Source organism: Cydia amplana, chromosome 18 (genome assembly GCF_948474715.1).
Source record: "Cydia amplana chromosome 18, ilCydAmpl1.1, whole genome shotgun sequence".
Taxonomy (NCBI): Eukaryota; Metazoa; Arthropoda; class Insecta; order Lepidoptera; family Tortricidae; genus Cydia; species Cydia amplana.
In genome coordinates this window covers 1,479,144-1,504,356 of record NC_086086.1, presented here as the reverse complement: position 1 = coordinate 1,504,356, position 25,213 = coordinate 1,479,144, and the positions used below count along the sequence as shown (strand labels likewise).

General features: G+C 36.8%; 1 protein-coding gene across 1 annotated transcript; it reads left to right on the top strand.

Annotated features, from left to right (window-relative positions):
* The first annotated feature begins 503 nt into the window (after positions 1-503).
* On the top strand, positions 504-24,633 carry LOC134656558 (uncharacterized). Its single transcript, XM_063512118.1, has 7 exons — positions 504-1,301; positions 1,477-1,576; positions 4,553-4,657; positions 5,193-5,348; positions 15,832-16,492; positions 23,871-23,995; positions 24,496-24,633. Exons 1-7 carry the CDS (start codon positions 544-546, stop codon positions 24,631-24,633), a joined length of 2,043 nt encoding a protein of 680 aa, XP_063368188.1. The 5' UTR covers positions 504-543.
* Positions 24,634-25,213: the final 580 nt, after the last annotated feature.

Genomic DNA, 25,213 nt, shown 5'->3' with positions numbered 1-25,213 from the left:
AAAGTATCAATTTTGTTCGTTGTTCGAGAAAAACGCTAGTAGACGGAATAGTCCCTATGACGGAATTAGTCTCATTTACCTTAATATAAAACCAGCGCGACATGTTGTGCAAGAGAATAGCGGTAAACGTTTTTCAATTTTGTGACAGAAAGACTAAACATGCAATTAGATACTTTTGAATGAGCAGAATTTATAATTCTTAAATTGCTGCTAAAATCTTGCTTTTGTACGGAAGTATAATTATTTACGTTACCTAAACGCGCTTAATTTATAATTTTTCAATGTTTCATATTTTATTTTTTTCTATACATCTTTACCCATTGGCTATTTCATGCATAATATTAAATAGTTTATGAATGTACTGTTACGTAATTACAAGCACGTCAACTCTACAATAAGGTTTTATTTGTTTCAACTGTAAATAATTGCCTGTTGAAGAAAATAACAGACCAAGACAAATGCGCAGTGGACTTTTAAAATTGAATAGCAGTTAGTCTTGTCTTGCAAGCAGTTGTTGTAACACATAACTCTAAACGCACAGTTATGGATATTCGATTTGACAATACATTCAAATTATCTTCTACGGCTTTGTATTTGAACTTAGGCCATCCATCATTGACTATAAATCTACAATGGGCGACAAAAATGTTTATGTTCTATGTTCTCTACACGCCAAGTTTTCTATCTTTGATATACAGTAGCATCTTCTATGATAGCTTCACTAAAAGTTGCACGAACCTCAGTCTAGCAACACTTTACTGTATAAACATATTCAACTATGTTCTTCTAATTGTTTACAAGAAACGTTTCATTGACATTATCAAAATGGTGGAAGAAGACTTGCTTGATGCGAGAGAACTAATTGATGAAGATGAAAAGGCAGTTAAAGAATTTACTGCTAAAGGGATACGGGCTTCAAAGCTTTGGGCTTCCTGCTGTGCTCTTTGCGGTGTTATGTTTTTTTGCAAAAGCGTCATCGGTACCTCTTACTCTGTCCTAACGGGGAATTTCAAACCGGTCGCTATACATGAACTAACGTATCCACCATATATAGAAGAAAGAAAGAATGGTTTTCTCATGTACATTGTTATTTTTGTTTCGCAAACTTTTTACATCGTGTTCACGACTCTCATGTATGCGGGGTTTAATGTACTGGGTCCGATATTCATAATGCATGCTTGTGGCCAAATACAAGTGGCCATTCAGCAACTTGATAGACTTTTTATGGATAATGACATTGATGTTGATGATGTACTGAAGAAACTTAAAAATATAACACACCGGCTTCAGCATATAAACAGGTAATTTAAAAAAATAGATTATTTTAGAAGAATTTAAGAATATTGAAAATTCAGAATTCAGAATCCAGTTAGGCCGGGAGTTCAAGTCTCACCCTAGATAGTAATTTTTCTACTTTTCAATTTATTCTAATATTGAAAATATTTGGTTACTTACACTTTTATCGTCTGTTCCTAGTTTTGTAGATCAAATACGACATACTCATCAACTCTTATATGAAATGTGTCTCAAAACAAGTATTAGTTGTGTTGCGATTTCTTCGTTTGCTATTATCGAGGTAAGTCTTCAATATTTATACTTATTATACCTAACGTATTATTACCTGTGTTGTCATTTGTTTAGTTTAATTTAAATTCTGATGAACGACATTAAAATACTGATGTGACCACATTTTGTTTGAAACGGCAGTCCCTGACAGTCAAGGGTCATTCTCTCATTTCGTGCAAATCGGTGAGATTCTCTCGATTTGTAATTTTTGTTTTAAATGGTAAACTTTTGAGTTTCGTCAATTTGTGGATTCATTTATTAACATTTTTCTGCTAAAGGCACCTTTGTAACGTTATTACTTTTCATTTAATAAGGCTACTGGTAATGAACTACGCGCTGGTAATGAATTCGGCCGAGATGGTAATTTTATCAGTGGACGGTTGGTGGACGGTAATGAAACAAACTTATGAAATCGAACATATTCTATGTATATAAGTATGTATTTATCTATATACGTATGTATATCGTCGCCTAACACCCATAGTACAAGCTTTGCTTAGTTTGGGGCTAGGTTGATCTGTGTAAGATGTCCCCCAATATTTATTTATTTATTTATTTATTTATTATTTATATTTCAAGAAAATTAACACCAATTAAAATCAACAATATTAAAAACATGTGTCTTAAGCACTGCGGAGATGATCAAACCGACTTAGGTTTAAAGAACTTTATTTCTCAAAGAAATTTACATTTCGCTTAATGAGAAAAATTACATAAAATACAAGTATTTATCTTGAATTACAAGAGCATTACTTGACATACACTTGGAGTTGACAATCTCAACTTATAATGTTCAAGCTAGATGGTACATTCACCATTTACTTATCATCATTATAAGTCGAGATTGTTAACCCCAAGTGTTTGTTAAGTCGGTTTGATCATCTGCGCACCATATCACATTAAACATAGTTTTCAAATTTTCAAAAATTAGCATAGACAAAATATATTTAAATCATTCGCGTTTTGTACCTATGTAATTTTTTTTTTAATCGTTTTAACCCTATAGTGTGGGGTGTCGTCGGATAGGTCTTTAAAAATAAATAGGAGTTTGCAAACAACATTTTTTGATAAAGTCAATCAATTCGGAAATAATAATTTAGAAAGAATAAAAAACGGTTATTCCTTCTAACTTTTGAAAAATCGATCCAAAAAATATGGAAAAAAATCATAAAAATAGTGCTTAATAAACTCATTCAAACAAAATTAAAGCGAACTTGATAAGTTAAGCCGTTTATGAGTTATCGCTAAAAGTCTTCCCTTCTTATTTTATTTAAAAGCCTGGCAAACCTTATTTGTGACCGGATTTTCGCAAGCAACCCTATAACCACATAATAGTGACCGGAAAAAGATAGGCAACCTAGTTGATTTATATTGTACAAGTTGTATACTTTCCATTGGAACTTATTTCGTTTGTCAGACAGATCGGTGAAATTTAAAGAAAAAAATTTTTTTTTCAAAAAATAATTAAACATAGTTTTGACCATATTTCTTTAAGCAACCCTATTTATTTATGTTCAGGAATATATTTTCTTTCATAATATGTAAGTTTCATCCGTCAGACATATCGGTGAAGGTCGACCATCTTAGACTACAAAGGCTCCCCGGTTGGGCTCCCCTATTATCATATACAGTTTTAAATGTTTATAACAACGTAATATTTATAATAACTAAGCCTCTTTCCATTAAATGCACTGCCTCGAATATATTATCATTACCTTCTTAAGTCATTCATTACCTTTCCCAGTAAAATTAGAAGGAAAAGAAGTGAATGAAACCGATATGAATGAAGTTTTGGAAGTTTTTGTCGCCTACATCAGTTGGCATCAGACCTTAATTTTGCAGAATAAACCATCTGAAAGGGGACACTAAAACACTTCATTACGTATAATTATAATAATGTACACTTGCTACTTACTGTATAAATCACGCGATGGCGATGAAGACTAACGAGAACCACACTCCTTCCCAACCCGAGAGATCGTATATATTTTCGCTAACAGCGGCACACGGGCGTCCGCTACGAGATCACGCGGCCAACTGACTGACGAACAATGTGTTGCATCGGCGGTAGGCGCTATATACCCTCGCTATATAGCAAAATATAGCTAATCTATTTCTCGCGTCGGTAATGAAGAAATTACTTGAACCATACACTTATAAGGCTGTATAGTTTTTATTATTTATTTCTAGCTTCTAATATTATACGATTTAAAACATAACTAAATAAGTCATTTATTGAACAAACAACGAATTTTCTATTTGTAGTATCTTAAGGTTAAAATGTAGGTCAAAGTTATATCTTCACGCGTTACATGTAGAGATGAATGAAAAATTTGGGTGTTAATTGTACATATAAAGAAAATACGTATCTTTTTAGAATTGTTCATTGGAGAGACATATACTTTAGGCCCTATGTTACAACCTTGCATTAACAGATATTTGAAAACGCCACCACATTTTTGGTAAATTTCCGAAAACACCGATTTGCACGAAATGCGAGAACGACCCTCAAGTGTTAAAATATGGGTGCACTCATCATTCTCAAAAATATGTCCTATAGTCCCATAATAGTCCTGTCCTATAGATCTTATGTCAGCGGAATAAGAACCATGGGACATATTTTTGAGTAAGTTGTATGTACTTAAAATATTTGACAAACTTTGCCGTGCTGACTGAATTTTGAACAAAAGAGGATCTAGGCTACGGCCTCACATATCGGGATGCGGCGAATATTCATGAGGGCGTCTCTTTCATTTCCCTTGGATAGTGAGAGACGCCATCGGTGTCCAATTTATTTCGGACGATTCAATCCATATTTTGTTACTAATATGTCAGCGTCTCGGCTCGGTGGCCAGTTACTCGTAGTTACTTTCATAGCTTATAATTATGAAAAAAGGTTAGTGACCAAAGGTTTATTGTATCTTTGCGGTGAAGTATTAACTAAAAGTATTAACTTTTGCTCACTTAATAATTTGTTCGTTCGCAGTCTTACAAGGAAGGCAGTCTAAACATTCACTTAATTTGCTTCTCTTTTGCTGCTCTTATGCAAAGCGGAATTCCGTGCTATTATAGTGAAGTTCTCTTGGGAAAAGTAAGTTTTTATCTTACATTCTACCGTAGGCAACTTACACACTTGTATGGAAATTAAATCAGCACGAGATGAATCATTATGGTTATCAGCTACTTCGACTACTACTACCGCAGCTCGGAGAAAATACGCGCACTATCCTCCATACTATATACCACTATTATCCATACTATATATTAATATTATAAATGCGAAAGTGTGTCTGTCTGTCTGTCTTTCTGTTCCCTCTTCACGCTTAAACCGTTGAACGGATTTTGTTTGAATTTGGCATATAGATAGTTTGAGTCCCGGGAAAGAACATAGGATAGTTTTTATGTTGGAAGTCATCCCTAAAGAGGGTGAAAAGGGGGATGGAAATGAGAAAATAAATGAATTGCCTGTTGATTGGTGTAAGCAATGCTCAAATTGAAGGATTGATATTACTGATTCCACGCAGACGAAGTCGCGGGCAAAAGCTCTTGGGTCTATATTGGGTCGCATGATAATTGATTGTCCTAATGTAATGTTACTCATAAAACTCACCGTTCTTTTATTTCAGGGAGAGGAGCTCCGAGTCGCCATATACGAGTGCGGGTGGGAGAGGTTTTGGATCCCGAAAAGTCGCTCCATAATTCTCGTGTTGCTGACCAGGAACATGCGCCCTCTAGGAATCTATTCTGTGTTTTCTATAGTCTCTCTGAAGGCATTTGCCGACGTAAGTTATAATATTAACAAGTAACCGTCAAAAATATGTTTTGATACACACTTTTATTGCTGAATGTACTTTCTCAACTTTACATGTCTGTCTCTATCAAGTACTTCTCGAGACCTTTGCAAATGAGCCTATACTCAATGTGTTTATGTTTTTCCATCGAAGAGTTCCTTTGGCTACCTTCCGACAGCATCATCAGATCAGCTGCATGTTAGCATGTTATTGCATTGTCATCGGAAATATGGAAGTATCCGAAATTTCAGCTCATTCAGACACCGGGAATTCAAATGAAAGTTACATGATTTGAAGCACCATAGATAGGTTGTACAAAGAGATATAGGTAGGTATAAATATACGTACGCAGTGAAGCTAAAAGTGTGTTATAAGTAGCATGTCGGGAATCACGGGCATATTATACTATAGATAACCCATTAGATACTTAAATCGTGGATGACGAGGCGTCTAATGAAATACGATATTTAACTCACAGTCTTTACTCGACATGACGGGTTACAAATAAAACGTTACATTTTTCGTGGTAACCAAACCAGTGGGTTAGATCAAGGAACCGCCACAGGATTCATCTTCAGCCGTTCGTTCTAAGCAAGGTGAAAAACAAGGAGGTAGCAATTTTTTTTGAGGTGAAGTATTGTCTATCATGGAAAAAGTTCTTGACGGCAGTGTTCGATACGGTTTCATGCTAAATTGCTTTTTTTAATACTACGTCGGTGGCAAACAAGCGTACGGCGCGCCTGATGGTAAACAGTCTCCGTAGCCTATGTACGCCTGCAACTCCAGAGTTACATGCGTGTTGCCGAACCTTTAAAAACCTGTAGGTACACTCCTTTTTTGAAGAACATCGCCTGTATAAAAATCGCTTCTTTGTTGCAGGTAATAAATCACGTGTACACAATTTTCAATGTTATGAATGCGGCTTATATTCGTAACTGAATGGTCTTGCATAACCAAACGTAAAGCAATAATCGAATTGAAACTGTTGTCGGACATACTAACATTGAATAATTTTACGGACTCACTTGTTTTTAGTCACTCGCGCGACATGTTTCGGAGAGTGTAAAATCTTCGCTGATCTCAGGTGTTGTAAAGGAGGTGAAATAACAAGTGGACTGTAGTTTAAAACGCTGGTTTACTTCCAAATTACAAAAAATACAAAAAAAAGTGGCAAAGTGAATCTTTGGTGGGAATCGAACATGACCAATTAAGTTTTTGAAAGCTCTAACTGTCAAAGCTTCGAATATAAAATTGCCATAGTTAAATTTGAAACATAGAGACATTGAATTATGATTGGATTTATACATTTTCAATGAATATTTTAATTAAAAAATATACAATTTGAAAACTAAATTTAATTATAATATTAGTAATTTATTACATGAAATTCAAATTATTTAGATAATTTAGGAAGCGCCTTTTTAATTGCAAACAAATAACTAACGAATGCAGGATCAAAAATTAGTCTATTTTTGAACGATTCGTAACAGAGAGCCTGGTCTCCTTTCTCAATCACTAACAGCGCGAACAGCGTTCACAACAAAACAAGTTAGTCCAAACCGTAAAATTATTCAACGTATAGCAATAATCCATTCGAGCGCCCACTCGAGCGTCCACTCAGGCCATAGTGTCAGGCCTTAGTGTAAGGCCTGAGTGGACGCTCGAGTTGGGCGTGTGGCGTGCATGTTAAACAAATGCAAGCGTATAGCAGCGGCCTTAGTACACGCTGCTCAAATTACTCCTGAGCCCGACGCCACGCTGCACGCCCCGCCGAACGCTCCGCTTCGAGCGTCCACTCAGGCCTTACACTTACACTGGGATTGCGGTTGAAGGCAGATGCCAGGCAAGCCAATTATTATGTGTATCAGTACCCCTAGTGTAAATTTCATTCGATAGTGTGACGTGACGTACGCGTTTATTATGTGTCATTTTGTATGGTATTTTGAGTTACCAAAACGCCCCGCTTGGCGCGCTGTTCAAAATCTCATACAAAAGGAGACTTAACGCAAACGCGTACGTCCGTCACGCTATTAAATGAAATTTACACTAGGGGGGGACGTATTGCCTCTCTGTCGCACTTGTAAATTCGTACGTAAGTGTGACAGGGAGGTAACACGTCGAACGTGGTTCGCGGTAGGCCCTCAGGTGTCCTGACATCAAAACGATATTTAATTCATATCAGTTAGCTGTTATTCGCGCGTTCGTTTCGCTCGGACCTGTCCGTACTTGTATTAGTGCGAGCGTGATGCCCGTGCGAATGACAGCTAACTGATATGATTACAATATTTACAATATTAATCCAATATTGTTCTGATGTCAGGGGTCAGGATCGCGTTCGAATTGGCCTGAGGGCGAGACGTATCAAGTCCCAATAAGAGTAGAGTCACATAACTCACCTATTCACTGTTTTCAATAAAGCCTACATAGTTACTTTTTCAATTAATGCGACGAAATATATGTAATAAAGCTAAATAGATGTACACTTAGTGCTTATTAAATTAGCTGTAAGGCATTATTTATAGAATAAGAATAAGAAATTTTTATTAGCACTATTATATAAATACATTTAGACAAACAGAACATAAATAATTGTGCTAAAACGAAGTAGAAGTTGAAATTCTCAGTAGGCTACACATGCTTATTACTACCATTTACTACTGTTGATTGTTATTTTCTCTGCAATATCAATACAACTCTTAATGATGATAAATCGGTCTATAATTTTTTTTTAAGTTATTTCTTAGTTTTGTAGTAAAAAGGTGACATTTGGATGGTAACAGCAGCGTTACAAATAATAACTTATTTTACATAAGTTACATACTTGGTCAAGCAGATCATGGCTGTAGAAAAAGGCGGCAAAGAAAAATGTATGCGCGAAAGGATATCGTCCCATAGAAAATTTGAATAACGCGCCTTTTTTTTACTGGCAAGATTTGCTTGACCAGCTATAACATTCTAATCGCGTAATTTTAAATGACATTGATATTTTCAATGAAGAAAGGACGATGATTAGCACGAGTCATTTCGTACAGTCATGGACCTGCCTGTTCCTGTCACTATTGCACTCGCATAATTATATTGCTATCCCGCTCGCACAGTGTCATTGACCGCCGTCATCATGTGCGGGATATAACGCGGGAGCGATAGAGATAGGAACAGTCGAATCAATGTACGAAATTCCTCGTCCTATGCGATCTTTATTTAAAGTTTAATTTATGAATTTAATATCTCGTAAAATACACGATTTTTAGGGTTCCGTACCCAAAGGGTAAAAACGAGACCCTATTATTAAGACTCCGTCCGTCCGTCCGTCAGTCCGTCCGTCCGTCTGTCGACAGGCTGTATCTCACGAACCGTGATAGCTAGACAGTTGAAATTTTCACAGATGATGTATTTCTGTTGCCGCTATAACAACAAATACTAAAAACAGAATAAAATAAAGATTTAAGTGGGGCTCCCATACAACAAACGTGATTTTTGACCGAAGTTAAGCAACGTCGGGCGGGGTCAGTACTTGGTGACCGTTTTTTGCTTGTTTTGCTCTATTTTTTGTTGATGGTGCGGAACCCTCCGTGCACGAGTCTGGCTCGCACTTGTCCGGTTTTTCACACTCATGAGATTGACAAACTGGCCGGAAATAAATGGTGGCTCAATTCTATTTTCCGTGAAAAATGGGGAATATTTGTACTGTATTGAGCTAAAGAGCATTGACGCAGCTAATACGTGCACCTAAAGACACAGCACGTGCTGTTTTTACACCCGAGTGAGTCAATAAACGACCTTATTTATACCGCATTAAGAGCTCCATCGGATGCCTGATGAGTTTGTAAGTCTCTGCTGGAACTATCGAAGAATAGGACTACGTTATTTACAACGTTGTATGTTAATAGGAATAAGGGGGCCTTTACGACGTTTTAGACAGGAAGTTGGTAGTCGCGCAGTGCACACCGTCGGGCAACAAATGTGTTCTATTTTTCTTTCAGGTCGACAAGGAATTTCAACGAAGTCAGTGATAAATCGCAATTTTTGGAGCTATTTATTTGGTGTCTTCTGCTGGTTCTTAACCGGATTAAGTATAGGCATTATAGAGAAGTATATTTAAAGAACGAAACTTGGTTGGATATCGCAGTTAATTTGCTTCATATCGTGACGTAGATAAGTGCGACCATCATATGCCTACAGCATAAAACCTAAAGTTTTATTAGACCTACTTAATCTAGTTAAACCTATAAAATTGAAGGTCATTTTTAATTTTCTTTTACATTGAGCAAAGTTAAATTCGAGGGAAAGGTATTCATTAAATACGTAGGTCCCAATTTGAAGCGAAGCTTCGGAATAAATAATAGTACTAGCTACAGAAGATTCACTCTAACAAAACGCGTCTTTTATGACAGATATGACCGCTAGGTGGCGCAAGCGCAAGCAGGCGTTCATTCCGTAGCGGTGCGCGGCATCTACTATGGCTAGACACCAAAATTTGTGTGGGCCGCATGTACTTGTAGGTACTTGTAGCGACGCGACGACATCGCTGAGTGAGCCACGCCTGGCGAAGCAATATACTCGTAACAAAGAAACCTTATTTGAAGAGAAATAATTCAGTCCTCTTTCGTAGAAATAGGAAACTTTTGCATTTGAGCTTCAACGAAGGGAGCTCATATATTAAAAATAAGACAGCTCGAAAACTCAGTGTTGCTACAGGTAGCTCATATTAAAAGCAGGATAGGTGGAGATGCATAGAAAACTCGAGGCACGTACATGTACCATGCACTGTCTGTATAATATGATATAACATGGTTTAACGTAGCGCGTGGCGAAAGCTAGCTTCCTCATAAGTTGCGGGTAAGCCCTCCATTTTTCATAGCGTGGCTAACTCCCCGCTCTCAGTTTACGTAGCTTAAATATTTCAGCGTAAACAGTTCTGATATGTTTTATTTTGAAGTAAAAATTTGTTAGAATTATCTAGTCGGTCTTCTTATAATTTTATTATGGCTCTTATATAAGAAGACCAAAGCAAGCAATCTAAAGAAGCTGTCGTGTTTTTATTATTATTTTATTTGGAGGTGATTTGAAGGACAATATCGTGAGGAATACGGACTAATCCCAATAAGGTCCCCAGTTTCCCCTCTGGATTGCCTCTGGTAAAAACTAGTGCCTTCGACAATTCCTGGGATTAGTTGCCAAGCGGACCCCAGGCTCCCATGAGCTGTGGAAAAATGCCGGGACAACGCGAGGAATATGAGTATAAGTAAATCCAAATTTAATCAATTTTTAGGTTTATAAAGAAGTCGAATGAGGTTTATGATTAACTAGCCTCTACCCGCAATTTCCATGGAATGATGATGAACGATTAAAATTATCCTATGTCCTTCTCCGGGCCTCAAACAAAAATCCATAACAAATTTAACCTATAACCATAACTAATTTCATTTCATTGTAATTCTAATATTTTAAATAATTTTTAATTTATTTACCTATTTATTAAGTTGACATTGCATGGGTAATATTATCTTGTGAGCGTTTTGGGGTTAACTAACTGTACCTAAGCCCGCAAGAGTAATTTTACAAAAAAAAAATCGTTTCAGTGGTTTAATAATAGACAGACAGAATTACTTTTGTATTTATAATATTCATATGGATATTAGTAGGAACTAGTAGGGATTTAAACCGAGCCTGCCGTATAAACGCCTCGCTGTTATAAGCTGCGGTCACACGCTGTCAGACAAAAGAGTTCGTGTGGACAGTGCTCTTACCCTTTTATTCATTTTGCCTGCACTGTGCACCCATCTAATAAGGTACTCGAATGCGACGCTATTCCTTCAACAACAAAGTTGAATATCGCGTGGCAATTTATCAAAGGCGTAGTTTAAAATGTCCGCAAAATTACGCTTTTCATTTACAAATGTCAGAAGTCATTTATGGCTCATTCATTGAAACTTTTGAAATGCAAATTTTCTTTGAGGATAAAGATTTCAATTCGATTTTAAGATTAATTGGTGGGGGTGGGTAGTTTTGAATTGGTTCGGGGATATTACTAGGTATGATTTATTTTCCATGAGATTCGATGTAATTCCTATTAATTGGAATGAAAATAGAAATATATGTAGGTATAACTGAATATGTATTTTATTTTTAGAAGATCGATATAGGGCCGAAAGTTTTAGACGCACAGGTATCGCAGTAAACCTTGCATAGGTAATTATGGTCAATATATTACAATTGTTGAAAAATATTTTTTTTAATGTCAATATGCAGGTCGGAAAATGGGAACTACGATTACCCTCTGATTTACCCTCTGGGTTGGAAGGTCAGAGTAAAGATGGCAGTCGCTTTCGTAAAAACTGGTGCCTACGCTAATTCCTGGGATTAGTAGCCAAGCGAACCATGAGCCGTGGCAAAATTCCGAGACAACGCGAGGAAGAATCATGTCTGTAGTACGAGTAGATAAATATACTATTACATCTGAGTTAGGGTTCAAAAACTATCCCATAACATTTTACGTAGGTAAATCTTATCATGTCAACAATATATTACTTTTAAAGGTAAGCGTAAGCCATGCAAATAAAGTTTTTGTCTATCGGGAAACATGTTACTATCATCGGGGAATTCCACGTAAGGCGAGGTTGGCTCTGTAATCTTTCAGATATTATTTTTAGTTTTTCTTGGCAATATGGCGTAATTTTTGTGTTCTCAAAGAAATAGTCAGGTTTTTTATAAGTATGCTTTATTCATTCAACCATAAAGGTTTAAATTATAAATAAATAAAGGTCTGTCAAATTCAACAAGCTGTAGGTAATCATTTGTTCACTGTAACTTTGATAGTGGTAGGGGAGCCCAAGAGGGGATTTTTGTGTTTACTCGAGCGCGTCAGATTAAGATATGAGTGATATCTTGCTACCCCGTGTAGTCTACCTTTATCCCTTTTAGCCATCTATGTTGAGCCCTTGGAATTGTTAAGCAGATTGTGGATTTGGTCATATTAGTCCAAATTAACGCTATAATTGTTCTATTACTAAATATGATAATTATTTGCACGCATTTCCTTAATCGTACGGTTACAATGTAAAAATTAGGCGTCAAACTTGTGTTCGTCAGATTAAGAAAATGCCTACAAATAAGTGTTATATTAAGTTATAGAAAAAATATAGCATTAACGTGGACAAAAACGACTAAACCCACAAACTGCTTAACGATTTTGTAACCCTCCACCAACCTCTCGAAATTAAAAAAAAATTGTAGACGCTTTCCGGCTCGCTGGAAAAAAAAACTTTATATATATTTTTTTCTTCTTATCATCTAATAATTCGATTCCAATAGGTTTTTACGACGCTCGAGTAAGTACACATTTAGCATCGTCAGCTCCCCAACTATAGGTATAGATGGTCAAGCAAATCATGTCAGTAGAAAACGGCGGAAAATTTGAAAATTCGAGGTTTAGCAACACTACATTTGAATTGTTCGAAATTCGTGTGTCATTTATATCTTATCTTATCTACTATGGAACGGTTTTGTTTACATTTCATCGTTGTTCGATACATTTGCTGCTTTTTGTTCGTTTCCTAGGGATACCATACTTTAGTTTGCTTTACATTGCTACTGACATATCCGGCTTGACAAACTATAGTAGGTAGAGGTAGGTAGGCGAGTTACCGAAAGATTTTTTCCGAAACCGAAGGTTCGGTATTCGCTAGTTTTCTGCCAAAAGCAAACTTTCGACCGAAAATACCACCATAAGGCTTATAGTATTTATATACCTTATATAATGTAGGTTAGCGCTGAGAGTTCAACTCCTCCGTGCTCAGTTAAGACGATTGGAATAACACCTGCCAGTGAAGGAATAACAAAACGCAGCCATTTGTATTCGGCCTGCGTTTCATTCTGCAGGATGCAGCGGGAATACTTTCTCATCGAGTCATATTTTTATCTTAGAGCTTTATTTAGTACCTTTTGATGTTTTAGTGAGTATATTTTCTCTGAGATTTTATAAGGATTTTATTATGAAGTTTATCCAATTAGTTACATGACTAGTTTTCCACACACGAATGATGTTCTTTTTTATGTAATAAACTGCCTGTTATTTGGTGAATTTTTTAATCTTTCCTATTACAAATACAAAATACAAATACAAATGCATTTAATTCATTAGCTTATTATTTTTTACTATTAGGCTAGGTATCCAAGTACTTGATTAAACAACTTTTGCTCGATATTTTTTTTTTTCATAAAGTAAATAAAATCCAGCAATAAAGCCAGCTTTAAAATCCTTTCAAAATATCTATCAAAATTTGCCTATGTCTATGAAATAATAAAAGCTTATAAAAAGAGGTTGTCTTCCTAAATGTGAAATGAGATGAAGTCTCAATTTAAGTTAATAACAATAATAATAACTAGTCTTTATTTTGAATTTTCAATGACCCTCCAAAGAATATTGTAAGTACATAAGTTCACAGGAACTGGGTCGGGGATTGTGAGGCCGAATCTGCTTCAACAATTTGATACCGCTACATCTTGTTCTGATACGACCTTGACTGTGAGTACCATCGCCCACACTCTGACAGTTCGTTAACCTTAACTAACAATTTTAAATTATGAGTTAGGAGCGAAAACCAAATTCCAACTCTTATAATAATGATAAAAAAAACAACGGGTTGCACTCAGAGAGTGCCGGCAGAAGTGAAAACTCAATGACTATTGCAAAATGCACTATGTATAATTATTGAGGTTAACGCTATCTAGCGTTAGCGTTAATTACTTGAAACCCCTAAGCACATCACTGTTAGTACTCTAGTTATATTAATACCAGTTAGAGCGAAACTCACTAGATGCCATTTAAATCAATAAAGAAAAACTCAATGACATTACATGTAACAGTTTTTCGATCAGGTCACGTGTCCGTCTTACGGCCACGTGATCGTCTTACGCTGTCTCGAGTTTAACATTTTTTCCCCACCTCAAAAAGTGCACAGCGCCGCTAAAGAAGTTTACACTTCAAAAAATGTTTTATGTGTGTGTAATTTTAAAGAGTTTTTCATTTAAATTTAAGCTCCATGACTATTTATTAAATCTTTCTTTTTAATTACCACGTACGTAAATATGTTGTGGAAATAAATAGTGTTTACCTATGAATCTATCTATATTTGTATAGAGAAGCGTTCATCCACTATCGTCTAGTCGTGTCAAATTCGATTGAAAATCATATCAACATGTTAAATCAGAATCAGCTTCTGTCTCAAGACCAATCACTGTAAAGACAAGGACAGAATTGTCGCAATCTAGATTCTTCCTTATTAGACACGCTTGAGGCATTCCTTTTACAAGCGAACAGATTAAGGATTCGTCTTCCGATTAAAAGAAATGCAGAAGACACTTAGCTATTCGAGAATGCACGTTATTCGTTCTTTCTTAGAGTCACTTTTTGCTTATTTTATTAACTTACGGTAAATCAATTAAGAATGCATATTAAATGTGTTATTAGAAATGACGCTGACCTAATATTAGAATTAGTAGCAGTAGGTCTCGGGTTCGAATCATGGTATGGGCATATTTAATTGTGTATTTATTACAGATATTTGTTGTTGAGCTATGGGATGTGTTTTAGGTATTTAATTATTTATATTTAACTAAAATAATAATATAAAACTTATTTATACATTGAAATGAATTAAGATAGTTAAAAAAATATTGTTTTATTTATGACTTCATAAAACTGAGAGAGAGAGAGGGAGAAATACATTTTATTAAACACCAAATACATACATTCAAGGTCAATCATTAAAATCTAAATAAGTACCTAATGAAATTGACAATTGACATTGACATAATTGACACAGCGTGGTGTTCAAAAGGTAATTTGTGATAGGTACTTTATTCAGAATAATTATTAATTTGTTATGTAAAATTCGTTACTCCCGAATTTCCGTAATCGTGTCCGCTGCATCATTTCTCTATTTAAAATATCTCAATAAAGCAAAAAAAAAGGATTGAAAACCTGACAGACTGCCACCATTTCAAACTCGTCAGTGGAAGAGATAATTTCCAAGTGAAAGGAATATTACAATACACATAAAATTATTTCTATTATTTTGAGGGTAGTATCTAAAATTGAAACTTACTTTTGCAAGAATACCTCTTTTTAAGTCTCCTTTTACTCACCCGAGAGCGCCTAAAATATATTAATGCCCATGTCGCCCTGACTCTGCTGCGTATGTGTTTCGCGGTTCCCAAAATTACATACCTGTTGAGAACCACTCCAACATGGTTGTGTTCGCGTGAAATATCCTCTTTTGACGGTGCATTGAGGGGTACGGCAGAGACTATCTTGAATGTGTCTTTTTCAGATGAACAATGGACTCAAGCGTCTTTGCCGATACGTCACGGTGGCCTCGGTTTGCGGTGTGCGGGGGATGTGGGCTTGCCAGCCTTCCTAGCATCGGCACATGGAGTTGGTGACCTTGTCTTTAAAATTTTATGTTGTCAGGAAGAAAGGATTACCATTCCGTTTGTCGAGGATGCACTGTCGAGGTGGACGGCTCGTTACCCTACGGCGTCGCTGCCCGAGGCTCCGCGAGTACAGCGACTTTGGGACGATGTGGGGGCTGGGGATGCTCTTGCACGGCTTATGGGGGTAGCCACGGGGGTGAATTTGGCCAGGTTGAAGTCGGTGTCAAACGCCGAAGCGGGAGCGTGGTTGCAAGCTTTGCCTGCTCCTCATCTGGGAACACTCCTGGACAACGACTCATTGCGGGTGGCAGTGGCTCTCCGCCTGGGCTGCGATGTTTGTGTGCCTCATAAATGCATCTGCAGCTCCATGGTGGAGGCGACTGGCCATCACGCTTTGAGTTGTTGTCGTTGTTCAGGAAGGTTCCCGCGTCACCACGCTCTCAATGACATTGTAAGGAGGGCTTTAATATCCGCCAATATCCCCTGTGTCCTCGAGCCTCCGGACCTCTGCCGCACCGATGGTAGAAGGCCGGACGGCTTGACTTTGGTGCCGTGGCAGAGGGGCAAGTGCCTGCTGTGGGACGCCACGTGCGTTAGCACTTTCGCGGCCTCACACCTCGGCCGAACTGTGCGGACGGCTGGTGCCGCTGCAGATTTTGCCGCGGTCAAGAAGCGGGATAAGTACGCGAACCTGGCCAGTAATTATTATTTTGTGCCCCTTGCGTTTGAGACTACTGGGTGCTGGAGGTCGGAGGCTATTGCCTTTATTAGGGAAGTGGGACGTCGTATTAGGGAGAGGGGGGCTCATACCTACCTACCTACCGCGCGGGTTCATAGGTACCTACCTGGTGCAAAGGTTGTCCATCGCCATTCAACGTGGTAACGCTGCTAGTGTGATGGGTACCTTTGCGCCGGGGACAACTCGCGGGGGACTTTTTGACTAGGCTAGTCTTAAGTTGTTACTGTTTTTTGTATTTGTATTTTGACTTTTATTGAATAAATTAAAATTCTTTTTAAGTTATGTTCAATTTAAGAAGTTTTATGAAATTCCCTACAGAAAAACTATGTCAGCAATATATTGTAATTATTGTAAATATAATTTTCACATGTCAAACATTTACCATAATTTGGATTATATGGACAGTAATCTAAAGAAACAACTTTAAATAATTAAATAATATAATACCTAAAATCGTTTTACGTAATGTTTAAATTCCTATGGTCGATATAATATGTCTTAAAATAAAAATAATGAGAATTAATTAATATAATTCACTTTTTTTTTACAATAGCCCCAATGCCTGCTGGGACTGGTTCATGGGTGTCTATTGTTGCACCTGTGTACCGGTCCCAGCAGGCATTCTACATGACATTACAGCTACATCTCTCCAAAGGGCCTCTACGTGTTGGAACTATATCCCCACGCAAGCCTATCAAAAGACCGGGATTTATAGGCCCGTGGATTCCAAAAATGAGAATCAAGGAACTCATATAAACTAGACAAAGTTGGTACTCAACGTTCTTAAAAATGTCTTCTAGCAAAGAATAAGCTAGATTTCTTATACTGTATTCTGAAAAGGATAAAAAGTTACTGTGAATACCTCGATTTATTTTACCTTTTATTGTTATTTAACCGTGCAAAGGGGCCAAATCTGCCAGCCTCGAAAATTGACGGCTTCACATTTATTTGAAGGCTCCAACTTTTGTGTGTACCTTAAGTATTAAAGGGTTAAACCCTTTGAATTTATCAATAGACATTGAATGAGTTAAAACGCCGTTGAGCTTGTTTTCTTACTTAGCGGGATGGATTAAGATTTGGTATAGGTAAGTACCTGCAAAGTTATTTTATCAAAATGTTAAAGAAAGTATTATGGTTTTTCATTGCACTAGGGTTGGATTTATGCAATATACTTAAAGTGAAGAATATATTATTGTAAATTTTATACTATTTTCATATGTCAAACATTAAACCTAATAGAGATTATATAGAATGTATTATGTTTATTTCCGAAATTTTAATAGCAGTCTTGAAATCTGCATAGTTCCAACATTTTTTGACAATCTAAATGTGTTTTTGAATACCTAATGTAGGTATAAATACAAAAATAATGATGTAAATGATGTTCTGCATACATTTACAAGAAACGCCATTATTAGTGCAACAGTCAGCCGCATAAGGAACTAAGTGGGGGTTTATAAATGCACACCTTTCAAACCACAAACCTATGTTCAGATCATTTTGAACATCTCGCTTGCTTAGATATTCCCGCTGCTGTGATGTGTAATTGTTGCTACTGCTGTTTTTGCCCGTTTTAACTTTGTCACTTCATTTACCAAAAAATCTACGATCAATCTACGATTTTTTTTTGGGTATTTACATTTGCGTCTAAACTTTCACCCTATATAATTCCGTTTAGTCAAATTGAAAAGACTTACTAAAAGCCTTAAACAGATTGGCTTGCTTAGCCCAATTTAGCTGAATCATGGAGGCGAACATTACGTCTACCCATCTATCAAGCTTGGGAAATCTTAATTTGAACTTTGTTTTCCTTTGGGTCGGGATTTATTGTTAAACTTTACTTTATATTAACAGGACACTTCGAGGCAATTTGAAGATAAACATTTTGAATTATAACAATAATTTGAATTAGGAATTTCTTGAGACTTTGATTTTGAAAGTCTTGGGGATAAAATATGTTTGCAGCTGAACATGTTGAAATAAACACTTTCTTGATGTGTATTATGTAAGTACTAGACTTAATGATGATCGGTATAGAGCGCTGGCTTTAGCAAATAGCTTTGATAGAAACTGGTGGGAGAGGGGTCAAGGCATACGTGGAGAGGGTGGAGGGGGGCCTTTGTCTAGCAGCGGGATACTCTATTAACCTCTATAACTAAATTAATAAACTAGACTAAAGCTGGAAACAAATTATCGGACGCGGCTGACGCGCGCGACATAAAAGTGTGCACAGTCAGGAACATCCAGCGCGCCAGATTTCTGTCGGATGTCCGAAGGCTCAAGGTTACGTCCACGGCTTACCTCCGATAGTTTGCACAGTTCAGTGTATATTCATTATCTAGATACCTATAAGTCGCGGCTGTGAGCCGCGTCCGATAATTTGTTTCCAGCTTAAAAGATCATGCTATTTTTTTAATCGAATGCACTTCTTTTATCACCAATGTACTTTATACGAAGAGTTACACGCTGGTCACAAGACTCACAAGTTGACCGGCTCTAGTCTAGTTTATTAATTTAGTTATAGTTTAGTGTTTGATGCAAAATTATTTTGCTTCAAAGACAATTTGCATAATTTTGTAAGGTTAAGCTTTTTATTAATTTAATCTTATTTAGTCTTACTCCCATTATGAAAACAAAATCTGCACCTAAATGTGATCTATCTCGTCCTTTTGAATTGCAAGTATTATTTGTAGTAGTAGTAAAGTCTTTATTGTGCAAAAATACATATTAAAAATAACATACAAGTAACACTGATTTAAACTTTCACGATTTTTACACATTATTAAATTATACAACGGGACTTAATCGCGTCAGAAGACAGTCTTCTCCCAGACCACGGGGACAACGCCGTCCTCGAAACGTCGGAGGTAAATCTTAAAACTTAGATACGCGATTAAGTCCCGTTGTATAATTTAATAAAACATACAAGTAGTAAGAAGTACAAAGGCGAATTTATCCCATTTTGTTTTTCTTTTTTAAATTTTTAGATATTCGTGTATTTATATTAATACAAGGATCGTTACCGCTTCAGGTTTCGCTCTCAATCTATGACCGGAAATTACTAAATACTTACCGCAATCAACCGCATAGCGAATAATTAATCAAAACACTACTACAGCTATATTTTGGCCTCCATTTTCGTCACAAATATACTCAAAACGAGGTCTGGTTGCTGGCTTGTCAAAATCAAAATTACGAACGCCATGACTTGCACTATTTTGATAAATTTGAAGACCTTATTTTTAAGATCTCCGCATTTTTATCTTACCTTTTCTCGTCTTAATAAACCTGAACTGAACCCTCCATACTTCTGTAATTTTTCTGTTTTTTTTTTCTTAAAAAAATAATTACTTTAATAATCCTTATTTATGCGTCTAATTTATAATCTTGGAACAACGCTTGACTTATAAGTTTAAGAATGGACTAGGCTTTTGCGTTGGACATTTAATGTTTTGAAACGGTCAGTTACTCCAAAGTAAGCTTATTAAAGTCAAACATTACAAAAATCCGGGCAGCAACATCAATATTAACATTTGCGACAGTAATGCAATCGGCAGTAATAAATGTCGCACTGGAATACTGCTGCAGTAATGATGGTGGTGTGGTCTGAAAGTCATTTACCTGCAATGGAACACACGACGTAAATACTCACACACATACATTAATAAGTAGGTGCAATTAAGAAATATAATTTGTTAAAATTTAAATTTTATTCTAGTTTTTGTGTTTTTATATTTTGTTGGTAGGAGTAGAACCATCCACAATCTCTCTGTTTTGCATTAAAGTTCACTGGTATGAAGTCTTTTTGCATTAAGTCCGCCTTAAGTGCAATAAAAATGTAATAAAAATAAATACTGTAGGTATTCAAATAAAATAATATGTATTATCAAGTAACAGGTTCCCTTTAGCACCTCTATGACAAAATTATTTCAAGGAAATAAAAACACCGTCGTTTTAATGTGCGACAGTGATAAATAAAATTAAGCCTCTCAAGATTCCCGCCCTCGAGCAGTAATGAAGTTAACTCCAGCGCAGTTACATTTTCCAGGCCGCGAAACGGGAATTTACTGCTTCTTTGAGATTAAATTAAAAGTCTTAATTTTTATTTTTATGTTTTTGTTGAAGTGTTTTAAAACGGCGTGTGGAAATCTGTTAAGGTGTATTAGGTTCAGGCAGCAGACATTTTGAAAAATTATAGCGCGTTTTCAAGATATAATAATTATTATGGTTGCCAAAAAATATTAATAGCAATCTTTCTCTAGTAAATCAATAAATACATTTGTAACAATTGTGGCGGTGAAAATTGCTTCTAAAATACGTACACAAAAAAAGAATTCAATTACAATATTTAGCTCAGTGCTCAGCCAGCTGTGTTAGGAGAAACTCGCTTAAAATGTTCTATAATGTAAAGCGTTTTCATATTTTAATACCGTTAAGTTAGGACCTAAGTTGAATGCCCAAAATTCAGGATACCGTCCCAATATGCCACCTTTAACTTGAATTTCAAGCCAGTTGTTACCGAAGTCAGCGATAAAATCTGGCATCAATAATGGGACATGGGTCTAATTTACTTCTGCAAGATTATTGCAAGTTAAATAAAAGCTTGTAATAAAGGTCCGAATCTACGTTATACGTTAACTTTCTAATTAATCGTAACGAATACCATTCAACGCTGATGGTGTATTTAATACAAATACATGCGAGTAATCGAGTAAACAATTGAACACGTGTTTGCGATCGTCCGTAGCGTTGGGAAGTTGGCATGTTGCCGGAATTCGGGAAAACTCTGTGACAATATTATCAAATCGCAATTAGAAAGGGATTGATATATTTATTATATTTTTGTAAGGTCAAAATTATGAGAGTTCTTGGCGGTCTTCCCTGAAATCAAATTTATATGTCGATCTTCTCCACTTGTTGTGATACACCTTTTTATGTGTTATTTGTCGTGTCATCACCGAGTGGGCCCTATTAGCGCAGCGCTGGTTTTGATTGTACTACTGAGTTGGGTCTATTTCGTGATGCGCACATAATGTTCTGTTTTCTGCTTTTGTTGTCTGTACGTTTGTACATGTTTTGTGATTGTCACGAATAAATGCTTTTTATTTTATCTTTATCTATAATTACAGAGTGAAGCTTTGTATATTGGGACCTGGATAAATGGGAAATCTCAATAATTGCATCCAAAGGTCCCTTTCTCCCCTCAATTTATTGCGGAAACTATTCGAAAAAGCGGCAGCAACAACGACGCAGCACCAGTTATGCATATGCAGTTGACATCTGAACGTCACCTTTATATTGTAACAGCAATGCTGCTGTATTTGCCATCCGAATTCCACCCGTGGCAATATTGTAATGGCAACGGCAACATCACGCGCATCCCTACCAGCCTAATGGTCCGCCCGATTACAACTAGGTTTCAATTCGGCTGGATTGTTCTACAAACAACGCCGGATAAACAGAGACTAGCGCTTACATCGAAATCGGAAATAAAAAGGTTTTAATTGTTACTGTTATTGAATTTGGGGATTGTATTTGGTAGCAACTTGGCGTTAAGGTTCTAATGAATTGATTATTTTACCACAATGGTGCCCAGGAATGGATGTATGAGAGAACATTCGGACGGAAGCATTTTGGTCCAAGCTGAAACGGAGACCTAGGGCCCGTTTCTTAATAGCTTGTAACTTGTAATACAAGCTATTGACTTCGGCTTGTATTAAAAGTTACAAGCTTTTGAGAAACGGGCCCCTGTGCTCCACTCGGTCAATCATAATAATTCCTATGTTTTTGTTGTATATTTCAGTCTGAGTAAAATTTTAATTGTCATAACCGCTTATCCATCTAAAGTTCAATCTGCCACCACAAACAAAGCTCCAAAATGGAATACAAATTTTCTAAATGTTTACTTGTCATTGCTTGAATCAAGGTTACGATTTCACCCGAATAATTGTTTAACGAATCCTTCGTGATCCATAAATAAATAAACACAGCCTCGGATTTGGATGCCTAGTTTGTTCAGTTACAAAGACAAACAATTAATTGTTATTGAACTAGGTATATTGTAATTTCGGCGGAGGTTGCCGTCTGATTTTTAATTTATTCATTGTGTATAGCTATAGTTCTGCGACATCATTGTGTATAGGCCGTGCAGGCTTTAACTCGTTGCTTAAGAGGATACGGGAACTGAGATTTAAATATTTTAGGTAAATATACCCGTCTCGCTAATGGAAGCGGCTCCTAAAACTAGTGCGATAAGGACGGCGAAAAAAACTGCATAAAAATCTCAAATAACGAGGTTTCGTACTCGACTGTTTCCTCCCCCCAAACATAACCAAATATAACGAAATTTTGAGATCTAAATGGTAATGAAACTATCTTTATCGGACTGTTTTGCTTTTTGGGCTAATTGATATTAGTTTTGAATACCATGCTTCTCTTTGCAGTCTAGTAAATCAGGCCGTTTTTGCAAATATTTGAAGTGCTAGCGCGTTAAAAAACAAAAATACCAAAAAAAGCAAAATAGTCCGACACAGATATTAATAATAATAATCTGTAAACGGAGGAAACAGTCAAGTACGTTTGTATGGAGAAATTACCACTCCTGTTGCCTCTTAACGAGCTGCGTTCGGAAACGGACCTGAACTCACAGAACACCTAATACAAGTATACCTGTTCAAAGTCTTCAAACTCAAGTCATTCGATATTATGTCAGTTATCTACATGCGAACAAGCTAAGTGACTCTGCGTTTATCCTCAGAAAGTCGTTCGTCTGTAAACGCATTAGAGTAGAGGCTTTCAATCAAACTCGGCGGATGAATTGGATCCTAAATATTCTGGAAGAGACATAATGTATTATTTAGGGACCGCGAGAGGATGAGAAAAGTTTTTTTATGATCGTAATTAATAGGTACTTGTACTATTATTTGCATTCTATGTTTACTAGTGTGATTTCATTCGTTTCATTCTCCAAGTTTTGAGATCTATAATTTTATCAAGCGAGCCCTGAATAAAGTCTCGTTGAAATGCAACCCGCTATCGGGAACCATCTTGTGTGAGTGCAGCGATTCACAACCTTGTCACGACTGCATCTCAGATCAAGATGAGTTTACATGGGTTAGAGAGTTGAGATCTCGAAAAAACTAGTGTATCGTGATCTCTAGAGTGACGAGAGATCAACAATGCTACGCTGTAGCAGTGATGCTGATGTAGTCTCAATCCAAATGTAATCTTCAGACACCTACTCGTCAGCATCGGCATTGTGAATCGGATCAGTGATCGGACCAGAGGAGCAAGTGCGTTGTCTGCCTTTAAGATGAGAGTACGCTCTTTTCTTGCAGGTTTGAAGTTGTATCGGTTCGGAAATACCGCGAGCGATAGTTCATTTCACCGTTTAGCTGTGCGAGGTAAGAAGTTTCTGGAGAAACGCACAGTTGGGAACTGCGCACCATCTGTGGTGACGAAGGTAATGCGCGTAGAGCGTTGGCAGAAAATGGCAGGGATTAATCCTTACTTAGGTACTTTATCACCGCGGCTGTAGCTTTGGTAGCGATTGGAATGTGTTGAGTACGTAGGAGTTAGGATTTGGCACCGTTTCTGAATAACATAACACGAGTATATAACATAGTTTATTTCGTACGTAGCGGATGAACCATTTGTGCCACTCTCATACAAACATGAATATGATGTAATGTAATGTTTATTATTTGGAAACAATATGAAAATGTGTTGAGATGACATTCGGATGGCAACTGCAGAAATTACTGCTGCGACGTTGACGCCGGCTCTGTCATATTCGATTTCGTTAAAAAACCGAGTGACGGATTAAACGTTTTAATCGAGGCAGTAATGCCGTGCAGCCACGAACGTCACTCACTTTACAGAAATGCAGCTACAATTGCCATCCGAATGTACAGTTGTCACTATAATTCATCTTAATTATGTCTGCAGTGATAATTTTTTTAGAGTCTAGATTCTGCCACATCCAGCTCCACATTTAATCACAAATACCGAGTACTGAAATCAAGCCCCATTGAACTCGTTATCGGCGACAACAGAACGCCGCCAATAGGGATTAAGGGCTTCGGCGTGTGGCAGCTGTAAGCTGCGAGATACGGATTATACGAAGAAGTTAAACAGATATGCCACTAATTAAGACAAAAATATTACTTTGCTAATACGCGCTGATCAGTCAGTGCTTACTCGTTATACTTATTTGCGTATTTTTGCATGTTCCCACCCTCCCACCAAAAATAAATAGAATAAACCACCACCAAAAGTTTAGTACAAAACTTGACACATTTTCACCTCTCTACAAGGCATCCTCAAGAGGTGCTGGAGATGTTGACGGTCTGGCGTCCGATTGAGCTGACTTGAATGGTCGGCCATATTTATATCGTGACCAATCCCCTCCAATCCAAAATTGTATGAAAAAATACGCAAATAAGTATAATAGGTTAGCACTGATTAACTACTTAGTATGTTATTACTTATTTCGCGGATTAGTTAAGTAAACCTTTGTATCGGCGACAACAGAACGGTGCCAGTAGGGATTAGGGACTTCAGCGTGTGGCAGTTGTAGCCTCCTAAGGCGCAAAGTCCTACCTATAGTAAAACCTATTCAGTTCGATGTCATTCAAACCATTTTCAATTGGAGACGCTTCGTTCAATTTTCAAACAACGC